The following is a 20,209-nucleotide window of genomic DNA, read 5'->3' on the forward strand; positions in this document are numbered from 1 at the left end:
CACTGATCAGTTACTCCTCTCTGACTCTCTGGATGAAGTTGTTATAATAAGCGAAATCATCTGGTGTAATCTTTTGAGTGGAATGAAAATCGGCGCCCGGTCTATTGCTGCTGTATGCATCCTGTGAGTTTATAATTAGAAATGCCAATAATGTGCACATTGTGTTTAAGAGAAAAGAAGCAGGAAATGAGACTGTCAGTTCCAATGATGCAGGCGTTTCCCTGTAGTTATTTTTTGGAGAAGATAATGAACAGTCTCAGGCTTGGCACGACAGCACGTCAAGCAAGAGAGACTGTGCAACACAAGCAACAGCTTGGTAAAGATAGGTTCCTCCGACTGCCAGCGTTTGGACAGATGGAGGGAGCAAGAAGGGATGTGACAGAGGTGAAGATGCAGTGCGAGTCCAAGGAAATGAGATGGAAAGAGAAGGAATAGGAAGTGAGAATTAAAGGAGTGTGTGTGGAGATGATGTGACGACAATCCATTGTCAGATTTAGTGATCCACGGGGTGGTCAGGTTGTCATGGAAAAACCCCAGATAGATTTTATACTGTAATTCCCACCTAATAATGAAACAGGGAAGAAAATCACACTGTTTGAAGTGTTCACACTGATGTAATGCACAGGTTCTGTATAAATATCTCTTTTTTACACCTTTAATTGATGCAAAAATCCTCCTGTTTGTGCTTAATTAGTAAGAATATGTATCTGTATCTTAATCTGGAAAAATGACACTGATGTCCAGCTCAGACTGTTTCTCCAGATGTCCTAAATACACCAGGAGCTGAATATCCTCCAGATTAAATAGAGGCGCTCATGTAGATGCATGTGTACAGATGTATAGATGGTGTACGGACATTTTCTCCTGCTAACAGCGGTGGATGATAACTCCCTGTCTCGGATGGACATTTTTTATCAAGATGTCATGCAAATTTCAAGCCATCCATCTTTCCTTTTTTTTCTTTTTTTTTTTTTTTTACATAACCTTACATCTTTTCTGGGCTAGACAGAAACTACAGCCACTGTGGCATCACACTGCCATCCAATGGACACATGGAGAAACTGTCCAGTCTGCTGAGGATGTTTGGTAAGAAAGCTGCACGGCTAAAATTTAATGTAAGTCAGTTCTATTTACAAATCACAAATTTGACTCAAAAGGCTTTACAATATGTACCTCATAGGACAGATAAGGAACTATCAGATATGTATTATATACACTTATAACCCACAACATTAAAACCACTGACAGGTGAAGTGAATAACATTGATCATCTTGTTACAGGTCAGTGTTCCGCTGGTAAACCCTGGGTGTTAGCATTCATGTAGATGACACCTTGACATGCTCCACCTTTCCAAACACATCTACCACACCAAAAACTGATCAGGAACAGCCTGAGGAATGTGACAAAGAGCTCAAAGCATCGGCCTGGCCTCCAAATTTTCCAGATCCCAATCTGACTGAGCATCTGTAGGACTTGCAGGCACCCCAGAGTCAAGTCCAATCCACAGTGGGTCCTCCTTGGTTTGGATTTGGCTCTGACCTGTCAAGGCATGGACACAGGGCCTCTTAGGGCGTTGGCTGTGGAACATTTGAGTCCTGTGGCTTGCAAAATGGGGTACCGGAAGGTCCTGTATGCTCGATCGGATTGGGATCTGGGGAATCTGGAGGCCAGGTCGACACCTTGAGCTCTTTGTTATGTTCTTGGCTCATTGTTCTGCTGTGGGGGGGGGGGCAGTGTCATAGGGGAGTGCCGCTGCCATGAGGGGGAGGTACTTGGCCTGCAACGGTGTCTGGGTGGGAGGTGTCTTAAGTGGCATCCACATGAATGCCAAGACCTGAGGTTTCCCTGCAGAACAATGGCCTGTAACAAGATGATCAGTGTTAAATGCTTCACCTATCAGAGGTTTCAGTGTTGTGGCTGATTGTTGTAAAATACCTTACATAAATATATATATGGAGCTGTGCAAAAATATGCGTGCAGAAATAATTATTTTAAGGTAGTTCAGTGACACATTGGAGTAAAACAAGTCAGGGAAAACAGGCAGGTCATGTGGGTGTACCGTACATAACATAAATACAGGTATAAATATGAATAATAAATACAATATACATCAAATATATATCAAGGTATTTAGTTTGGATGTATGTACAAGACATATATAAAAACTATATTACATATATGTCTATCACAATACTCACACTATACCATAGTGTTGTGCACCACACTTTAGGCCCTTCTATTTAGCATTTCTAACCATTATATAAACATTTAATAAATGTATATAACACACTGTTATCTATATGTAAGTAAATACTTACTAATGTAGTTGTCAACAGCTTTAACTGTGATGCATCCATAACTGGTTTCTGGTATATAAACACATTGATTCATTCACTTGTTTATGTTTTTGAGAACAAGGTGTTCTGTCGTTGTAAAGTGCTCTTCTGAATTAGCAATATGTGGTCAAACAGTGGGTAGTCTGGTGATTCACAACCAGAGGTAGTGATACACAGTGTACCTCATGATGTACTTCTGCAGTCATTATTGTTTGTTTAAAAAAAGTTAACATAATTGAGTTTAGGACTAAAAACAAACACACAAGTAGATTAGAAATTACTGGAGGCTGATCGTTATTATCACATATAACACAACTGATACTGATACAGCAGGCCTGAGCTGAATAATCGGATGAAAAAAGTATCCTGTACAGATATTGTACTTTTGACAAGTACAAGTATCATGTGAGTAAAAATGTTTCATTATTCGTATTTATGACGAAGGGAAATCCTCATTTTGGGAGTTGGTTCAATCTCTCACTCCTGTAATCAAAAATGATCTAAAGCTCAATCCTGAGATTTTTCTGTGGATATTTTTCTGATAAACAATAAATATAGCAACGTTTGATCAACCCAATTTTCATTCCCATCCCAAGTTGTCACATATCACCTCTTTGTCAGTGGACTTTCAGATCTAAATATTACGCTCTAGGTATCCTCCTGCATCTGCTGTTGATGTTTCGGGATGCTGCAACCAATGCCAGGACAGCAACAAAAGCACCTGGTTACATTTAAGCAACTAAAGCTCATGGTTAGGTTTAGAAAAAGACATCATCGTTTGGCTCTAGATTCACATGGCAAGCGAACACCAGGCTCCCGGCTGAAAGTCCGAGGTTTGTTGAACCCTTCCTCCGTCCCTCCCACCCACCTTATAGGTACTTTCCAGCTCCTTATATTACACTGTTACTAGCAGCGTTTCACACTGGCGCTGTCCTGTGGCATATCATACAGCAACAACAGGTGCCCTCCAGCTGACCAGCAACATATGATACCACAGCGAAAGATGGCTTTTGGCATCGGTGTCTGATGCTGAAATCACAAACACAGCAGCTGTATTTAACGACTTTGGAATGAGGACAGGCTGCAATTTCAGGATTAAAAGAACAATCCTGAAATTGCAGCCTGGTTAGGTCCCACCCATCTCTGGATTAAGCTCCACCCACTGACAGTTTAAACCCTGCCGGAGGCACAGATACAGGTAATGATGTACTCATTCATCTCTACTAGAGACATTCAGTCATAAAGATAAAAGGGCTGAGTGGTTAAAAAACAGCTCCAAGTGGTATAAATACAAATATGAATAAAACAAACTTGTATGGAAAAACATTATTGCAACAGTAGGCTAACCACTTTTTAATAAAAATAACACATTTGGAACATGTTTGGTGTTTGGTCATAAAACGCTGCAACATTAAATAATCCAGAGGATTCAGTCTTATTTTGTCATGATCAAATAACTTGTATGGGGCAGGTGTGTAAGAAATAAAACACACCTGATGCAGTAGAAACATTATCTAACATTAACTGTAAGCAGTCAGTCTTTCACTCTAGTCACTCTGCAGCAGTAATGTTGCTGCCCTTGTGCTGAATCTCTTAGCAACAGAAACCTGTTTACCTACAAAACCAACACAAGACAGAGAGGTGGACAAACAGCCTGGAGTTGAAGGTATGTCTAAGTGAAGCTTTCTTTCTTTTTCTGGGGTCATTTATATCAAGTTTAAATAAATATATCTGTAGCTTCGCTCCTCACTCAAACAGCATTTGATAAAGGGAGCACTTATTGCATTACAGACTCTGTAATCACTTCTTCAGAGAGCTCTGACTTCTGTGGGATTCTGTCAAAGCCATAAAACAAAGGAGTTACACGCTGATGCTGCTTTTGTTTGTGGTTACAGCAGTGCGCACATGCCCTGAGGATTTTTGCCATCCATCACTGTTGTCAGTGAGGGTTTCCATTACAGCAGTCACAGATGGCTGAGCAGGGGAGGATAGTCATGCCGACTGTCGGAGCAACAGGCAGCAGGGGAGGACTGACCGACAACACAGTCAAACTCTGCAACACGTCTTATAGAACGTCATATGGTGAGAGAGTGGTGATGAGGGGGGAAACTTTATGTCACATGAAAGGATCAGCATAAACAGATTAACTTTTATCACACTGATTAGGATTCAAAACAGATCCAGGCAGGGCGAACTTCACTTCTTACCTCAGACCGCCCAGTGGATCAGGCTTCACATCAAACCAGAGACCTGCCATTTATTACAGGCCATGTTTGGATCACGTTGACAACCCTCAGTTTGGGTAAGTGTCAGAGCAGGTGAGGACTGTAACAATGCTAGAGGCCCCACACAGGTGTTTCCAATCACCCTGTCTGATCAGATCTCTAGTCAAATAGAAGCTGGGTGGAGTAAGGGTGCAGTCACAAATGAGTGATCATCACTGAGGCAATAATGTAGGCAGTGCTGGTTGTGACGAGCTTGTGAGCTAATTTTAGCCAGCTTGGTTATAAATACCACAAAAATGATGCCATCGATACACTTTCAATCTTCTTAAGTTCCATGCCTGTCTCCCGACGCACTGCCAGCCAGGCAGCATCTCTCATGTGGGACAGTTTGTATTTTTCATGGCCAACATCACACAGTATCGAGTGATTAAACACAGCAACAATCTGTCTCCTTCACACATAATCCTTTGCTGTTGGTTGAAGCTATGACTTTGCCAGTTCAATGTGTGACCATACTGTCACTATCATCATCAATGCTGCACTGATGATTTCAAGGGCTGAAATGTTTGCTGTTGTTTTTACTTAGTCTTCATCTTTTTTTTTACACTTTGAGCACTGTTTTTTGTGCACAGATGTCTTTAATAGATAATATTTAAATATTTTTGCATTGATCTCAGCCCGTGGACTTTTTTGTGGCTTTCTAGCCCAGTTACATTGGTGTGCGAGTATGTCCTCTGTCGTCCCTTCCTCCTTGTTTGTCTATTGCACCGACACACCTGAGACAAACTTTTTTGTTGCCCCAAGTAGATGCAGATTTACACCAACCCTATGACCATACTGTTACACATGAGCGAAACACTGAAGGCTAATGAAGGGGTATTAAAACATTTACTTAAAGTAGGCTAGCAAAGCAAATCCACATATTTGCAGTGTGTAGTTCAGCTTTGGTGAAATTTGACTGGCAAAATCACAGCCTCAACCAGCAGCAGAGGATTATGGGTAGGGGACACAGCGATTGTTGCCATATCAATTAAGCCGATACTATATTAGTGGCAAATACAAACTGCTCCACATGAGAGATGCAGCCTGGAGCATAAGAAAATGTATACCAATAACATCATATTTCATGGTATTATGAGCCAGCTAGCTAACATTAGCTAGCAAGATAGCTCTCTGTGTGCGTCACACATGGCACTGCCCACACTCAGCACAAATATTGCCTCGCCAGGCAACGGCCACTGGCGTGCATTTGCTAATGTGTAACTGCCCTTATGCTGGAGATTACATGAAATACCAAACGCTTTGTAAAAATAAGCAAGATGGAAGTGCAAAATGAGGAGGTTCACAGTTCAGCCAAATCACAACATGTCTCAGCAGGAAAAGCACAGGTGTAAACACTACCAGTGTTGACAGCCCAATTTCATTTAGCTGCTTTGATGTCAGGATCCCTGGCTGTACTGTGCATGCTGGCTCACTTTTTACACTCAGGGGAGGTGAAATAGTTGGTGTATTGAAAAAACATAAATGAGTCCAATGGAAACAGATTTAGTGAATAAATGATGACGCACAGTCATGACGTACCTCTGTGCGCACGCAGGGCTGCTACCAGAAGAGCAAAAAGCTGTAATCTTACTTGTTCAAAACTGTGTTTCTACAGTCAAGTGTTTGCTCTGTTATTATACATCTATTGTTCACCTTCATTTGAGATGGTATGAGCTATGTGACCCACCCACCATCATTAAACGATCAGACCCTTTCACTCCTTGGTCCAAAAGCGGAAGAAAATGCTAAGTTATTGTTTAGGTAGACGTGTTAGGGTACAGAGAGGCAGTTAAGGTAAGGGTGATGGGAATGGTTACATCTTGTTACTCATGAGGTGAATCACATCTTCATGTATAATGAATTATAAAGTTGATTACTGCTTCATTTGGCCTCATATTTGTTCACTACAATGTGGCATTGAAGCAGGGTTCATATAACTGTTGTGTTGGCGGGTTTGTCTTGCACTGGTGGTGGACACGGTTTGTAGAGGTGTGTCATGTAGACTTCAAACAGAATGTGGTTGCAGCTATACACATCTCTCTTTGTTTGAGGTTTGACTCCGCTCTTTTAATTATGCCATCTTGTGCACCCTTGTCTGCAGTCGCACCTGACTGGATAATTAGCTGCTTGTCTTGATGAACCAGCTCCCAATATTTGCATAATTGTGAAGGAAAATGTTAATACATCAATATTTTCTTTAGCAGATTATTTAATAATTTGGTTAAAATTTGCGCCACTTTTGGGTGGAAACTCATCCATTGCCATGGCTTACTGGGACACTTGAACAGAACAGAGCCATTGTTTGTGTTAATTGCAACACCTGTGCTTTTACCCCCCACTTTGGACAGGTTGCCACACTATCACAGGGCTGACACATAGAGACAGACAACCATTCACGCTCACGTTCACACCTACAGACAATTTAGAGTCACCAGTTAACCTCACCTGCAGGCCTAATCAATCAAAATAACTAAAATCACCTGTGTCCCTAATAACAATGTCCCTGTTAATCCAGTTAATGTACAGATTTTTCTGTGTTACTGTGATACTTTCTACCAAAGGAAAAGTCTCTGTTATATAGCTACTGTTACTGCTGCTGCTTCTTTTAATGAGCTCCACAAAGACAACCCTCTTGACCTCTTGTATTGGAGTGGAGACAGAAATCCCAGAGAGGGATGTCTTCACAGCCCTGCACACCCATAGTAAATATTCACAGGTGATTTTAATCAAATGAAACTAAAGCCAGAAACCCCCAGAGACAATAAAGCACATATATTTTTGTAAACTGGTTGAACTGATGCATACAAGAACACAAGTTCGTCTGTGTTTCTGTGTAAACCAACTTCCTGAACTGATTAAACTGACTGTGATAAATAAAATGAATGCTCCCCTCACGCTTCAAAAAGCCTGTTTCCTCAAACACAGGTGTGTTGTTTTTGTCTGCAGACTCCTGTTATCTGACAGCTTCGTGTCTCAAACTCAACGACACTACCAGCATCACATCCAGTCTGATTGTTCGGGGTCTTTGCCAAACCTCATTAACAAACCCAGAGACAGCGGCTTCCATCAGTTGAGGAGTCGTCCGAAGACAGCGGCTGTGGAGGAAAAGGTAGGACGCGGAAAGATAACAACACTCAAGAGATGTTGAGAAGCATCACATGTGCATAAATACTGAGTGGTAAAGTCCTAATTATCTGTCTCCATGAATATTTCTCCTCAGACAGAGTACCAGAGATTGTTTGTGCCACATCGGCTCACACCTACAGGTAAAATAATAGTTCATGTGGGTTTAAAGTTTAAAGCTGTAGTTAGTAACTTTTATGAAAATAACTTTTGTCATATTTACTGAACTAAATCCACACAGCATTACATGAGACATGTTTCTCTGCCTTTTCATATGCTTCTAATGGCATTTGCTGGATTATACTGCAGCTAATGGAAAAAAAAACAATCAGAGCCGAGGGGTCTTTAACAGCTGTCAATCATGTCTCATGAACTGCATTCACACTGTCAAACTAGGCAGCACTGATCAAATATGAACAAAGATTTTGCCACTGCATTGCCCATTTCTCACTTCAGGGTGCTTTCACACCTGCCTTGTTTGGTTCGAGTCAATCAAACTCAAGTTCGTTTGCCCTTTAAGTGTGGTTGTTTGGGCAGGTGTTAACACAGCAATCGCACTCAGGTGTGCACCAAAACAACCAGACCGAGACCTGCTTGAAGAGGTGGTCTCAGTCCGGTTAAAAACAAACTCTGGTGCAGTTTGTTTGTGGTGAGAACGTGTTCTGACCTCAATCCGAACCAACTGCAGTCACAAGACACATTGTTTGGGTTAAACATGAGCATGTTACAGTCCTGGAGGATTATTAATGTGCACCTCCTCCTGTACTGCCTTAATATGCACATTCAGCACGTCCAATGCATCAAAACATTGTTTTCTAGTTGGAGCCGCGCCTCGTTTTCAAACTGTATGTTTTGACTGTTTGACTAAAATGAACAATGACAGCAATATAGTCCACCATGACCAGCACTAATATCAAGTGTACTCTTCTTCAATGTTTTGTTTACTTCCTGGATTTTTCCCGCATGGAAATTCTGACCAATCAAGAGCAGCTTTCTCTCACAAGGCATTTTATCTGGTCCGCTTGTAAATGCTGCTGTGAGAACGCGAACCAACTCTAGGCAATTATGCAACTTTGTAACAAAATCCGTCCCTGATTCAGGCCAAAGCAAGACAACTCTAGGTCTGAAAGCACCCTCAGGTGATTTCAAAAACATATGTGTGTGTCTTTTGGACCTGTGCGTTAATGACAAAAAAAAAAAAGTGAAAAAATTGAATTTCCCCTCAGGGGGATTAATAAAGTATATAAAATTAAATTAATTAAAAATTAAAATTATTTTAGTGTACTGTTTAGCTGTAAAATGAGATAGTTTGCTCTGGCCAGTGAAAGATGCTTGATGCTTCACTCAGCTGTTTCCAACATGGCAACCAGGACACAAACTTTCTCATTTCACAGCTAAACAGTGCACTAAAATATGTGAGGGGAGAAATAGGCAATGCAATAACAGAGTCTTGATTCATATTTGATCAGCACTGCCTAGTTTGATGGCCGCAGATCACGGGCAGTGATTGACATGACTGACAGCTACATTGACTCCTTGACTCTGATTGGTTGTTTTTTGTAATTATAGCAAATGTCATTGGAAACATTACAAGAAGGAGAAACATGATTTTATTGATAAGCTTTTTAATTAATGATAACATTTACCAACTACAGCTTTAAAGACATGAAAAAAAGGAATCGATTAGGTAGGAGACAAACCACAGTGGGTTGTCCGCTATAAAGGTGCAGTCCATTATTTTGTATTTATATACTTTGCTGCTCTATTTTCTGTCTTGTTTCTAATTAGACTTCACGTACTTGATCTTTTTATACATATTTGTAGTGGCATTGTCAGAGAGATCCTGAGATCTAAGAATTTAATTACCAATGAAATGCTTCACTGTAATTATTCTGCAGGTGACAATAAAGAACTTAAACTTGATGACCTGTCGGGGTTTGTTTTTAAATGGTGCATTTACACTGTTGTGCTTCTTTCAGTCTCTGTGCATCATGTGACTGTAGGTCCAAAAGAAGAGAGTGGTTTCACTGAGGGAACAGACCTTCGACTAAACACATTTCAGGAGAAGATAAGCTGTTGGGTAGGTTTTGTGAAAAGTAATTCTTGTAAAATAAATCAGACATACAATACTATTACTACAGTTTGCATCACATGGTTACATGGCAGGTACACCACTTATTTCTGTGTGGTCTGTCTTCCCCCCTCTTCTGTCACTTTTTATTTCCTTCAGGTTGAACCTCTGCAGACTCACGGCTCAGTGATGAAAAATGACTTCATGCCGCCGTCATTTCTAAAGGTTGACCCACAGAACAGAATCCACTCTGAACTCTCTTTTCAAAGGATGCAGTTTGTAAAATTATTTTCCACCATCTTCCAGGTTTAACTGTGTCTTTTTGTACTTTGTGTTTGAAGGGCACTGAGGCGAGTCCGAGCCTGAGCTGCAGCCGTTTTTCCAGAGAAACAGGATTCACTCGAGGTGCCACCGCTCCCCCGGGCTGCCCAGTGAGTATCGACCCCCTTCCAGTCAAGTGCTTCAGATATTAATGATATCAACATCCTTCCCTCTGCTCTTCCAGACCTCCCCTCTGCCATCACCCCAGACTAAAAGTAGTGCACCAACTGAGAGGACAATTGGAAACAAGGTTATATATTTTTATCTTGTAGTTTGTTTTGTTTTTGCTTCAATCAATATTTCCTCTGTCTGTGTTTGGAGCTGCTGTTTTCAGTCTGTTGTTGTGTTTTCTAGGAGCCCACAGGGTTTCTTCTCAATGCTCCAAACATCCATGCTTTCCCTAACACACCTTTTGATTGTTCACACTTTACTACACAGTATAGGAGCACGTAAGTGTGTTTAATAATGTCCAATAATGTTAAGTATACAGGATATTCTTCGAGCGCCTGTGTGGTTGACAAATATCCACCTTATTTTCCAGGTTCTGTAAAAATGCTGGTTATGAAAAGTTGAAATCTGGACCCACTTGTGCAGGAATCATCCGCGCAGAAATGGACAGCGGATACAATCGGCGAGACATGGATAGGTACACGAACAAGCTGCACACATAAAGTCTCATCATGCATATGTTTCCTTTGACTGACATGACCTATTTTTATTTCACAGGTTCATCTTTAGGGGCTAAACCTTCACACACCTCAGATGGTACCTGCATGGCTTAAAACAAAATGTGTTAACACGTTAATCTGGGTCATTTGTGCAGAAATAGAAAAACTTGGATGTGCGAATAAGAACTGTTAAGCTATTGCCATGGATGGATTACTTAACAGGCCTACCAGGCACAGGGCCAGTGTCACGGCCCCTCTAGTCTTCACCTAAAAATGTCACTCAAATGAACATGTACCGACCCGGACGACTTAAACTGACCACAAAGAGACACAAAAATACCACAAAGAGATGAAAATAGACTGCAACAAGACACAAAATTATGTCATAGAGACACAAAATAACCAGAAAATCCGCCTCCTCAAGATCAATAAAGTCTGCTAAGCAAACATTTAAATGCAGCACTTTGTTTTCACAGGTTTAAGTTAAAGATCAAAGACTTTTTATACACTCAGTCGATTTATTTCCCTCAAATTTGGGTCACAAATTTGTTAAAATCAGTGTTAATGAGCACTTTTCCTTTCCCAAGATAATCCATCCACCTGGCAGGTGTGACCTATCAACATGCTGATTAAACAGCATCATTACTACACAGCTGTGCCTTGGGATGGTCACAATAAAAGGCGGCTCTAAAATGTGCAGTTTGATCACACAACACAATGCCACAGATGTCCCAAGTTTTGAGGGAGCGTGCCATTGGCATGCTGATTGCAGGAATGTGACCGGAGCTGTTGGCTGTGAACGGAATGTTCATTTTACTACCATAAGCCGTCTCCAATGTGTTTCATGTTTGTGAAAAATCAAAAGTGTCCGTATATTTCTGATTCTGAAAAGACACAAAATTACCTCAAAGTCAAAAACAACTGCAAAGAGACACAAAACCACAAAAATATGCATGACAACTACAAAGAGATGCCAAACAACAACAAAAACGAACGAAGAAAAAAAGAGGTGAAACCACCACAGTCTGTGTCTCGCTCCTGTGTAGTAGAGGTGGTGGGGCCTTAGCATGTCTGTGCCCGGGGGGCCTTTTGTCTCATAATCCTCCTATGAATATTACATATGCTTATAATCATATCCTGCAAACCTTCATCACTCCCCCGTCTGTGTTGTGTTTACAATAGTCCTGTCAAAGAACGTCTCATTTTCATCTCTTTGTGCAGCCCTTTTTGTGCGAGCTGAAGAGCTGCCAGTCAGACGGTTGTGTGAAGTGAAGTGGTGTGAGAGCCAAAGAGGGAGTGAAGGAGATGATGCATTGTCTTTGACTGCCTCGCTCTCACTGACCTACAGAGAATGAGAGGAGTGTAAACTAATGAGCAAAATAATTATACTCAGACTCAGAGTATGGCACCGATTCCCATCGACGTCTGCGCTGTGTCAAACTGTTTTGCCACCCACAGCTGTGGAGTGAGCTGCAGACCACAAAGCGAGAAGGAGGGTCGAGTTTCCGAATGCGTCACGTTATGTGTCGTATACTGTGGCACCGTACTCTACACCTACTGTGTGACAGCTCTCAGAATCTGCAGTAGTTTTACACTGTCAACACAAGTCAAATAAACACAGGGTTTCTGTGTCAAAATAAGAGATATATAAAACCACAGAGTGACTGCAAAGAACTGTTGGTGTCAGCAAAGCACAGACACTAGATCATGTTTAATTAGCTGCTTTCACATCTTCCTGAGCAGTGACATCATGTTCTTTCTGAACATTTTAGCCATGCTAGTGGCTCTAGGGATAGCAGTTGTGGTCGTTGCAATACTTTGGTCCAAACTATAGACTGTGTAGTAAAGATGGACGACATGACGGCTCCCCCAAGAGTGAAGTGAAAACAGTTAGATGCCCCCTGGTGGCTGGCTGCAGTATAGGCCATAAAGCCCGCCCCCTACATGTTAGCAGATACGACATGGGCCAAACTAGAAAATTTAGGTGGCTTCATGTCAATCCCCACCCCCCCCCCACCCCACCCCCCCAAGATGTTTTATTTTTCATTTGAGGTAACACTGGTGTATGTTCAACTGTTTTAATAAGGTGCTATAAGGTGCTTTATTTGGTGCTATAAAAAGGGGAAGTGACATCATTATTGACAGATGTGTGTGCTCAGGATCAACAGTTTAGGCGGGAACTCCATACCGCAACTCTACTTCCTGATCCCTACTGTGCAGCCCCTGGTGCTCTCTCTCAAATGATGTCACCAGCACAAGAAAGCAGCGCCCTTTTCGGGATATTTTGGCTTCGTCTTTGTACAATGGGAGGAAGTAAAGATGCATTGTCCATCTTTATATACAGTCATTGGTCCAGGCTAAAATATCTCATCAACTATCGGATGTATTGCCATGAAATTTAGTTCAGATATTCAGATAACTTTGGAGGTCCTTTAATGTTTCCTCTAGCGCCATCATCAGGTTAATGATATTTCATTGAATACTTCAGTTTATGACCAAAAACCTGCAAAACTAGTGACCCCCTCATCAGCCTCACCTGTATTTTGTGTTTAGTGCTAATTAAAAAAATTTAGCATGCTAGTAAGTTAACAAGCAAGATGGTAAACATCATACCTGTTAAATATCAGCATGATAGCATTGCCACTGTGAGCATGTTGCACCACTGTGCCGCTGTTAGGGCTAAAACTAGCCATTATTTTCATCATAAATAATCTGCTTATCTGTTGTGACAATTAATCAATTAATTGTTTATTCTATAAAATGTCAAAAAAATGTGAAAAATGTCCAATCAACAGTGCAAAACCCAAATTTATTCTGATAAATAAAAAAAGAAAAGCAGCAAATTTTCACATTTAAAGGACAACTTCGGTATTTTTCAACCTGGGCTCTATTTCCCCATGTGTATGTGTGCGTATGATTCATGGGTACCACTCGTTCTAAAATTGGTTCAGTATTGAGCCGCGAAACAAGCTAAAACGGTAATGGGGGCAAATGCGTCCCGTATAAAAGTGCTTTTTTTCGCCACTGACCGGTTCAGATCGCCAGTGCTATCTCTGTAAATAGCATATGGTAGCGGCCCTGGGGCAGTGGTGAGTGTGAATGAGTGTCAGCTGTCAGTCAGTGTTGGAGCAGAAAGGCGTAAGTTGTCCCCGCTCGGTATTGTAAATGATTAGGTGTGTGTGAAGTGTGTGTTACGCTGGAAGAGTCAGAGGACAGAGTCTTTTACGTGCTACTCCCTGGAGTGTTACCGGAGTTTTTGAAGTGCTCAAATAAACGGGCCTTTTTCCCGAACGCAAGAACAGGATGTCGCGCAACACCCCGTACAGCTTTCATAGGCTGCCTTTGTCGGACGGCGAGATGCTGAAGTTGTGGCTAGTTGTGCTACAAATGGATGCTAACACTCCTCTCCAGACACTGCGCCTTGCAGACCATCGGGTCTGCAGTGCTCACTTCTCCCAAGATGACGACTGCCAGCCGAAGAAGAGAAGACATCCAATCCCGAAACACCTCTTCCTCAAGAAAACGGCTGTCCCATGAGTAGAGAGAGCTACAGACACAGTGGAGCAAAGCTCGTGACATCACACGGCCCAGAGGTAAGGGAAAGGCTAAGTTAGCATGCTATTTACAGAGATAGCACTGGCGATCTGAACCGGTCAGTGGCGAAAAAACACACACTTCACACACACATACTCATTTACATTACCAAGCGGGGACAACTTCCGCCTTTCTGCTCCAACACTGACTGACAACTGACTCCACTCATTCACACTCACCACTGCCCCAGGGCTGCTACCATATGCTATTTACAGAGATAGCACTGGCGATCTGAACCGGTCAGTGGTGAAAAAAAAAACACTTTTATACGGGACGCATTTGCCCCCATTACCGTTTTAGCTCGTTTCGCCGCTCAATACTGAACCAATTTTAGAACGAGTGGTACCCATGAATCATACGCACACATACACATGGGGAAATAGAGCCCAGGTTGAAAAATACCAAAGTTGTCCTTTAAGAAGTTGGAATCAGCAAATATTTGACATTTGTGTTTGACAAACTGGAGTGATGAAAAAATGATCAAATAGTTGGCTTTGAATTTTCTTTTATTTGACTAATCGATTGATCGATTAATTGTTGCAGCTATAGTCACTGTAAAGTCTTGTTCAAGTTAAAGTATCAAATACTTTCTGGTTCCAGCTCCTCCAGTGTGAGGATTTGGTGCTTTTCTTTGTCTTTATGATAACTTAAGTATTTTGGTGTTTTTGTCAGACAAAACAAGACATTTGAAGATGTCACATTCGGCTCTGGCAATCTGAAATGAGCATTTATTTTTTTGCTGTTTTCTGTTTTCTTTAATGGATAAAACATCAGTCAAGAAAACAGTTGACAGATTAAATGATAATGAAAATAATGATTGTTGTACCTATAGAAACATCGGCAACTATTTAAAGTTGTTTGTTTTTTTTTTAAAAAAAAATGGAATGGTTTCAGCTTTTGAAATGTCAAGATTTGCTGCTTTTTTTGTTTTTTATGATCAAAAACTCTGATAGATTTCAGTGTTACACTGTTGGTCCAACAAGAAAAGATCCTCTGGGAAACTATGATGGGCTTTTTTCACTTTTTTTAATATTCTATCAATCAATCAATCAATCAATCAAATAACTGAAGAAATAATCAGCCGATTAAGAGATAACAAGATTAATCAGTTGCAGTCCCAGACACAACAAAGATACCCAGACATATGCGTATGTAAAATCAATGGTTTATATGTAAATAGGAGAATTCCTGCATTTAAAATATGAAATTTATGAAAAGCAATCATCAGTTTGAGTCTGTTCTCCAAATGTTTTCCTCTGCACAGACACAGGAGTGGAGACACACTGCCACACGAGTACGAGCATAAATATTTCAGCGTTGGGATAAATATTTCACTCTTTCAATGAGATGTGAGAGAAAGATACGTGGAGGGAAAGAGGATTGAATTACATACGAGCCCCACATCAATAATGAGTGTAGAGATGAGAGGAGAACAAGGGCCGGGTCTGCTTCATGTAAGAGACGGAGGTAGAAAAGGTGCAGTCACCGACAAAAAGGAGTACACAAAGGTCATGACCTGAGAATCTCTGACCTGTGGACCTCCTGCTTGATATTTTTGTGAGTCCATTTCATGTTTGGAGCCTCCCTATGGACTTACCTTTTATGGTGAGGCACCCCAGCTATTCATGGCTCTAATCATCCAGCTCGTCTCCCTCTCTTTCTTGGCAATGACACTCACAGGAGTGCTTACACAACACTGACAGGGACTGGGCGGGTTGTGTTTAACATGTCATAAATAAATCTAAATCCAATACACATATTTACATGCACACGCATGGTTTATAACAACAGCAATGAGCTGAGGTGCACTGGTAGGCACATAAAACAGACACTGACCATGATGAGTGGAAATACTACAGAGTGTCAGTGAAGTAAACACTAGCTGGTGCGTTCACTGGCTCCCAATTAAGACACATTTTCCAGTAAGTGATAGACACTGACTTCATCAGCTGAAATAATATTTAATAAGGGAAGACACTCAGAAAACAACCCTAATGTAAAACAGCCGTACACTCTGCACACTCTCATACACACACTTGAGTCCTGCTCTGGTTTGGTCATCTGCAGCTGATTGAGATGTCACAGGTGCTGTCAGTTCACAGTTTCTTAATGCCTCAATGCTCATTCAATTTCACAGTTAACAATATAGATTAGTAATTAGCAGCACAACTAGGGATGTCAGTTTCGGTTAATTTTGCTTTCAATGACCCAACACCCATTAACAGGTAAATAACTGGTTAATTTTGGAGGGGTAAAAAAAAACACAAAAGACATCAAACACAAGAGGGCTTCCCTTTTGGTCCGGCGCTGCATTGGCTCAGTGAGCTAATTAGCGCCACATTTCAAAGCACTATCTATTCAAAGTTAGTGAAATTTTAATGTTTTGTGATGTATATGTCTTGTTGTTTATTTTATATTTTGTTGGCTTTGCTGACAGACAGCCGGCTGCCCACGTCGCGAAAACACAGTGCCCACTGGCCACCCTCTGGCCTTAACTGCTCCTTAAATTGAGCAACTCACTTAAAGAGGCGACCTGAGGGGTAACCTGATGGTGGGCACAATGTTTCCACAGAAACATTGTTGGTTTGGGATGATGTTACAAAGAGTAATTGCTGAATGAGCAGCGCCCTTAGCTTGCTCCCACCTAACCTGACTGGTGCCACGGGTGCATTAGGAGAGCTGGATACAGCATTAAATTAGGAGTTGCTCAGTGGTGCATGAAGCCAAAATGGTTCAACTGCTGCACAAAGAAATACACAGTTGATCTGGCAGAACTTCTGCACTGTGCGGCCCGTAGAGCAAGTGCACTATAGACTTAAGACAGCCGAGCTCTGCCAAGTGCAACTGAGTGGCTAACTTCTGACAGCCAAATGGTGAACTTATGGTTTAACACGCTGCTAACTTCAATGAGGACAAAATGAATTAATCTTGCAGCTTTTCTAGACTTTCCAAATGTTACTGTCCTGATAATGAAACGACTCATTTCTCAGGGGTTGTGACGCCCCCAAAAAAGTATCTACTGATTTACAGACGTCTCTTTCGCCGTGCCAGTCTATAGGAAGAAGTCTTTTTGGGCTGTAGGCCATCATGTGACTGACCCCGGAGATTGCGGTAACCCTGTTTGGCCACTATGAAAATTGGCTTCAAAGCTAGTGGAGACCGGCAGGTGGGTTAAAATGTTAACGCAGCTAGCCGGCTGTAACCACAGATTGATAATAATAACTGCATACTGGACCCGAAGATGGTGCCTATTCAGTCCAATGGAATGGCTCTCCTGGTATATATGCCAGGGGTTTACTTTGCCGTATGTGGCCCACTGAATATGTGTTTCTCTTCTGCCCACAAGCTTCTGCTCAGCTCATAAACTTTACATAGTGATGACAGATCACAGATATTTAAATTGCTTTTCTCGGCCTGAGGAAAGTTTAATAAATATAAAACCTCCATGGTTAAAAAATTCATAATAAAAATAAGTCATAATTTACTTGTTCACAGTTCGAGGTGTCCTGCCAGCAGTTTTACTCTTTCATAATGGTGTTCTGTTGAGAAAATATTTTTAGGCTGTAGGGGAATTTTTTGTTGCAATACTGCGAGTGGCCACTGGGAAAAAGTGAAAGCCAGGCTGAGCTGCTTTCCTGGAGGCCTGCTCCCACCAGACCCAGGTGGTGTGCAGTGCAGTAAACTGAACAGTAGCAAAATTAACCTACACACTGACATGCCTTACAGGTCAAAAATATTCTCAGCAGTAAATCAATTAACAGTTTCACCGCTGACATCCCTAAGCACAGCTAATTTGTGTCAGCTTCTTCTTTGTTATCTACCTCCACCTGCCTGCAGATCATCTGAGTCTGGATGTATGAGGGGTTATTCATGCCCCTTCATCTTGTCTCCCTGGGTCCTCCAGCTCCTCGTACTCATAGTCCATCTGAGCCCTCTCGTACTCCAGCTCATCGCCCTCATACTCAAACCCCTCTCCCTCACATATCAGCTCCTCTGTCTCATACTCAACAAGCTCCTCGTCATATTCAAGCTCAGCTCCGTCGTACTCGGTGATGGGCAGCTCCACACCCTCCTCCTCCTCCTTTGCCTCTTCCTCTTTAATGTCTCCTTCCTCTACAGTCACCGCCGCTTGTTTTGAGTTGGAGTTGCTGTTCTTTAGGATACCGTGAATAACGGGCTCCTCTCCTGCCAGAGCCAGCTCCTCCGCCTCTTGCTCTGCGGCCTTTCGTCGTCTCTCCTTCCTGGCCTCACGAGCCTCCAAGAACTCCGCTGCGCCTTCCCCAACCACGAGCACCTCCTCGCCCACTTTAGGCGGGGCTTCCACTGGGTTGTGGTCGTAGGAGAAGAGGCGCAGGGCGTGGAGACGTTTCAGGCTGGGAAACTCTGAGATTTTGTTGCGATCCAGATCTAAAATCTCCAAACCCTCCATGCGTAGCAGGACTCTGGGGAAGGTTTCAAAGCGGTTCCCGTAGAGCCATAATCCCCTCAAAGCCTCCATACGCCAGAGGTCAGGGGGCAGCGTCTTCAGCCGGTTGTCCCCAATCTGCAGGGACTTGAGGTGAGGCAGGTCGTAGAGCTCCCGTGGAAACCTTTGAAAGTAGTTGCTCTCCACCCACAGGCAGCGCAGACTCTGCAGGTTCTTCACCTCGGGCGGGAGGGTCATGAGCCGGTTGCTGCCCAGGTAGAGGCGGGTGAGGTTAGTGAGCTGGAAGACAGCCGGTGGAACGTCTTCCATCTTGTTGAAGTCGAGGGCGAGGATTCGCAGGCCCTGCAGCTGAGAGATGCTGTCAGGCAGCGTGCGCAGGCTGTTCCCACAAACGTACAGCTTCTCCAGATGCAACAGTCCGCTCACACGCAAAGGCAACCGCTTAAATTTACGGTAGCTCAAGTCCAGCACGGGATCTCCACTCTCGAACAACTCCTCCACCCCTAGTGGAAGCTCTTCCTCCACCTCCACCTCTTCTTCTTTCTTCTTCTCTGTCATTTCTCCCTCCTCACCATCCTTCGCCCCCTCCTCTTCCTCTTCCCCCTCTCCCTTCCTGGAGGAGTTACCCATGCTGTGGCCTGCGGCCCCTGACTCCTATATGAGTCAGGACAGAGTCATTTGATGAGGCAGTGTCTGTGACAAGTTAACCCTCCGCCCGGGAGCTGCTGTTATCTTGTTTATGAAGCCCCCGGCTGCAAACGGCATCACAGTCCGGGCCAATTAACACTCTTGCAGCCATGCCACAGCACTTTGTCAGGTGTCTCTTCGTCCCTTCATCTATAAAATATCTAATAAATATCTAGCAAACTGTGGCGTAATAGTAATAGTAGTAGTAGTAGTAGTAATAGTAATAGTAATAGTAGTAGTAATAGTAGTAATAATAGTAATAGAGCTGATGCTGCTGGCTGGGCTCAACAAAGTACAGCAGGATTTTGAGCTGATATTAAATTCTTGCAGTTCTTACCCTTTCCTCCTCCTTTTTAACTTCCTCCAGGCTTTCGGGAGAAAGATAAGGTGCAGCTTTGAGGTCACCTGTCCACGTGACGCGGTCTCTCTTTCAGAGCGGGGAAAAAGTGCCACTTTAGGACTCTAAATAGTCAGGTTAATGTCCCTCTTCCTGCCGGGTGTCGGTGGATAAGCCCACAGTGCCGTGCGCAGCTCTGTGACCTGGCCGGCGGCAAAGAAAAACAGTTAATGGAAGTCAGAGCACTAGTTAATGCAGCTGCTCCCCATTAGAGGCCGAGGTCTCCCGGAGTTTTAATCCGCGCCCGCGAAGGAAAATGCACATTTTGGGAAATTGCAGCGCTGAGTGAGTGACTGGGTCCGCTCCTGATGTTGGCCG

At 42.6% G+C, this 20,209-nt stretch overlaps 2 protein-coding genes across 4 annotated transcripts; one reads left to right on the top strand and one right to left on the bottom strand.

The window, feature by feature from the left end:
- The first annotated feature begins 1,906 nt into the window (after nucleotides 1–1,906).
- On the top strand, nucleotides 1,907–11,124 carry saxo4 (stabilizer of axonemal microtubules 4). 3 transcript variants are annotated; one of them, XM_033635196.2, is made up of 12 exons: nucleotides 1,907–4,003; nucleotides 4,233–4,419; nucleotides 4,504–4,639; nucleotides 7,551–7,713; nucleotides 7,825–7,870; nucleotides 9,731–9,807; nucleotides 9,958–10,023; nucleotides 10,140–10,229; nucleotides 10,304–10,369; nucleotides 10,474–10,568; nucleotides 10,661–10,765; nucleotides 10,846–11,124. In XM_033635196.2, exons 2-12 carry the CDS (start codon nucleotides 4,308–4,310, stop codon nucleotides 10,862–10,864), a joined length of 975 nt encoding a protein of 324 aa, XP_033491087.1. In that variant the 5' UTR covers nucleotides 1,907–4,003; nucleotides 4,233–4,307; the 3' UTR covers nucleotides 10,865–11,124. The 3 variants fall into 3 exon arrangements, with proteins under 3 accessions (XP_033491087.1, XP_033491086.1, XP_078023974.1); XM_033635195.2 differs by having other exon boundaries at nucleotides 1,913–4,003; nucleotides 9,707–9,807; XM_078167848.1 differs by lacking the exon at nucleotides 1,907–4,003 and having other exon boundaries at nucleotides 4,094–4,419; nucleotides 9,707–9,807.
- Nucleotides 11,125–16,003: 4,879 nt separating this feature from the next.
- Nucleotides 16,004–19,981, bottom strand: lrrc10b (leucine rich repeat containing 10B). The gene has a single exon (XM_033635951.2). It carries the CDS (start codon nucleotides 19,435–19,437, stop codon nucleotides 18,250–18,252), a length of 1,188 nt encoding a protein of 395 aa, XP_033491842.1. The 5' UTR covers nucleotides 19,438–19,981; the 3' UTR covers nucleotides 16,004–18,249.
- Nucleotides 19,982–20,209: the final 228 nt, after the last annotated feature.

The sequence above is a fragment of the Epinephelus lanceolatus genome, chromosome 5 (genome assembly GCF_041903045.1).
Source record: "Epinephelus lanceolatus isolate andai-2023 chromosome 5, ASM4190304v1, whole genome shotgun sequence".
Classification (NCBI taxonomy): domain Eukaryota; kingdom Metazoa; phylum Chordata; class Actinopteri; order Perciformes; family Serranidae; genus Epinephelus; species Epinephelus lanceolatus.

What these genes read in the sequence shown, in the direction of transcription:
- saxo4 (XM_033635195.2), top strand. Translation starts at nt 4,308, where the DNA reads ATGGCTGAGCAGGGGAGGATAGTCATGCCGACTGTCGGAGCAACAGGC. An exon ending in ACATCGGCTCACACCTACAG is followed by an intron (nt 7,871 to 9,706) that starts GTAAAATAATAG and finishes TGCTTCTTTCAG; the next exon opens with TCTCTGTGCATCATGTGACT. An exon ending in TGCCGCCGTCATTTCTAAAG is followed by an intron (nt 10,024 to 10,139) that starts GTTGACCCACAG and finishes TTGTGTTTGAAG; the next exon opens with GGCACTGAGGCGAGTCCGAG.
- lrrc10b (XM_033635951.2), bottom strand. Translation starts at nt 19,437, where the DNA reads ATGGGTAACTCCTCCAGGAAGGGAGAGGGGGAAGAGGAAGAGGAGGGG.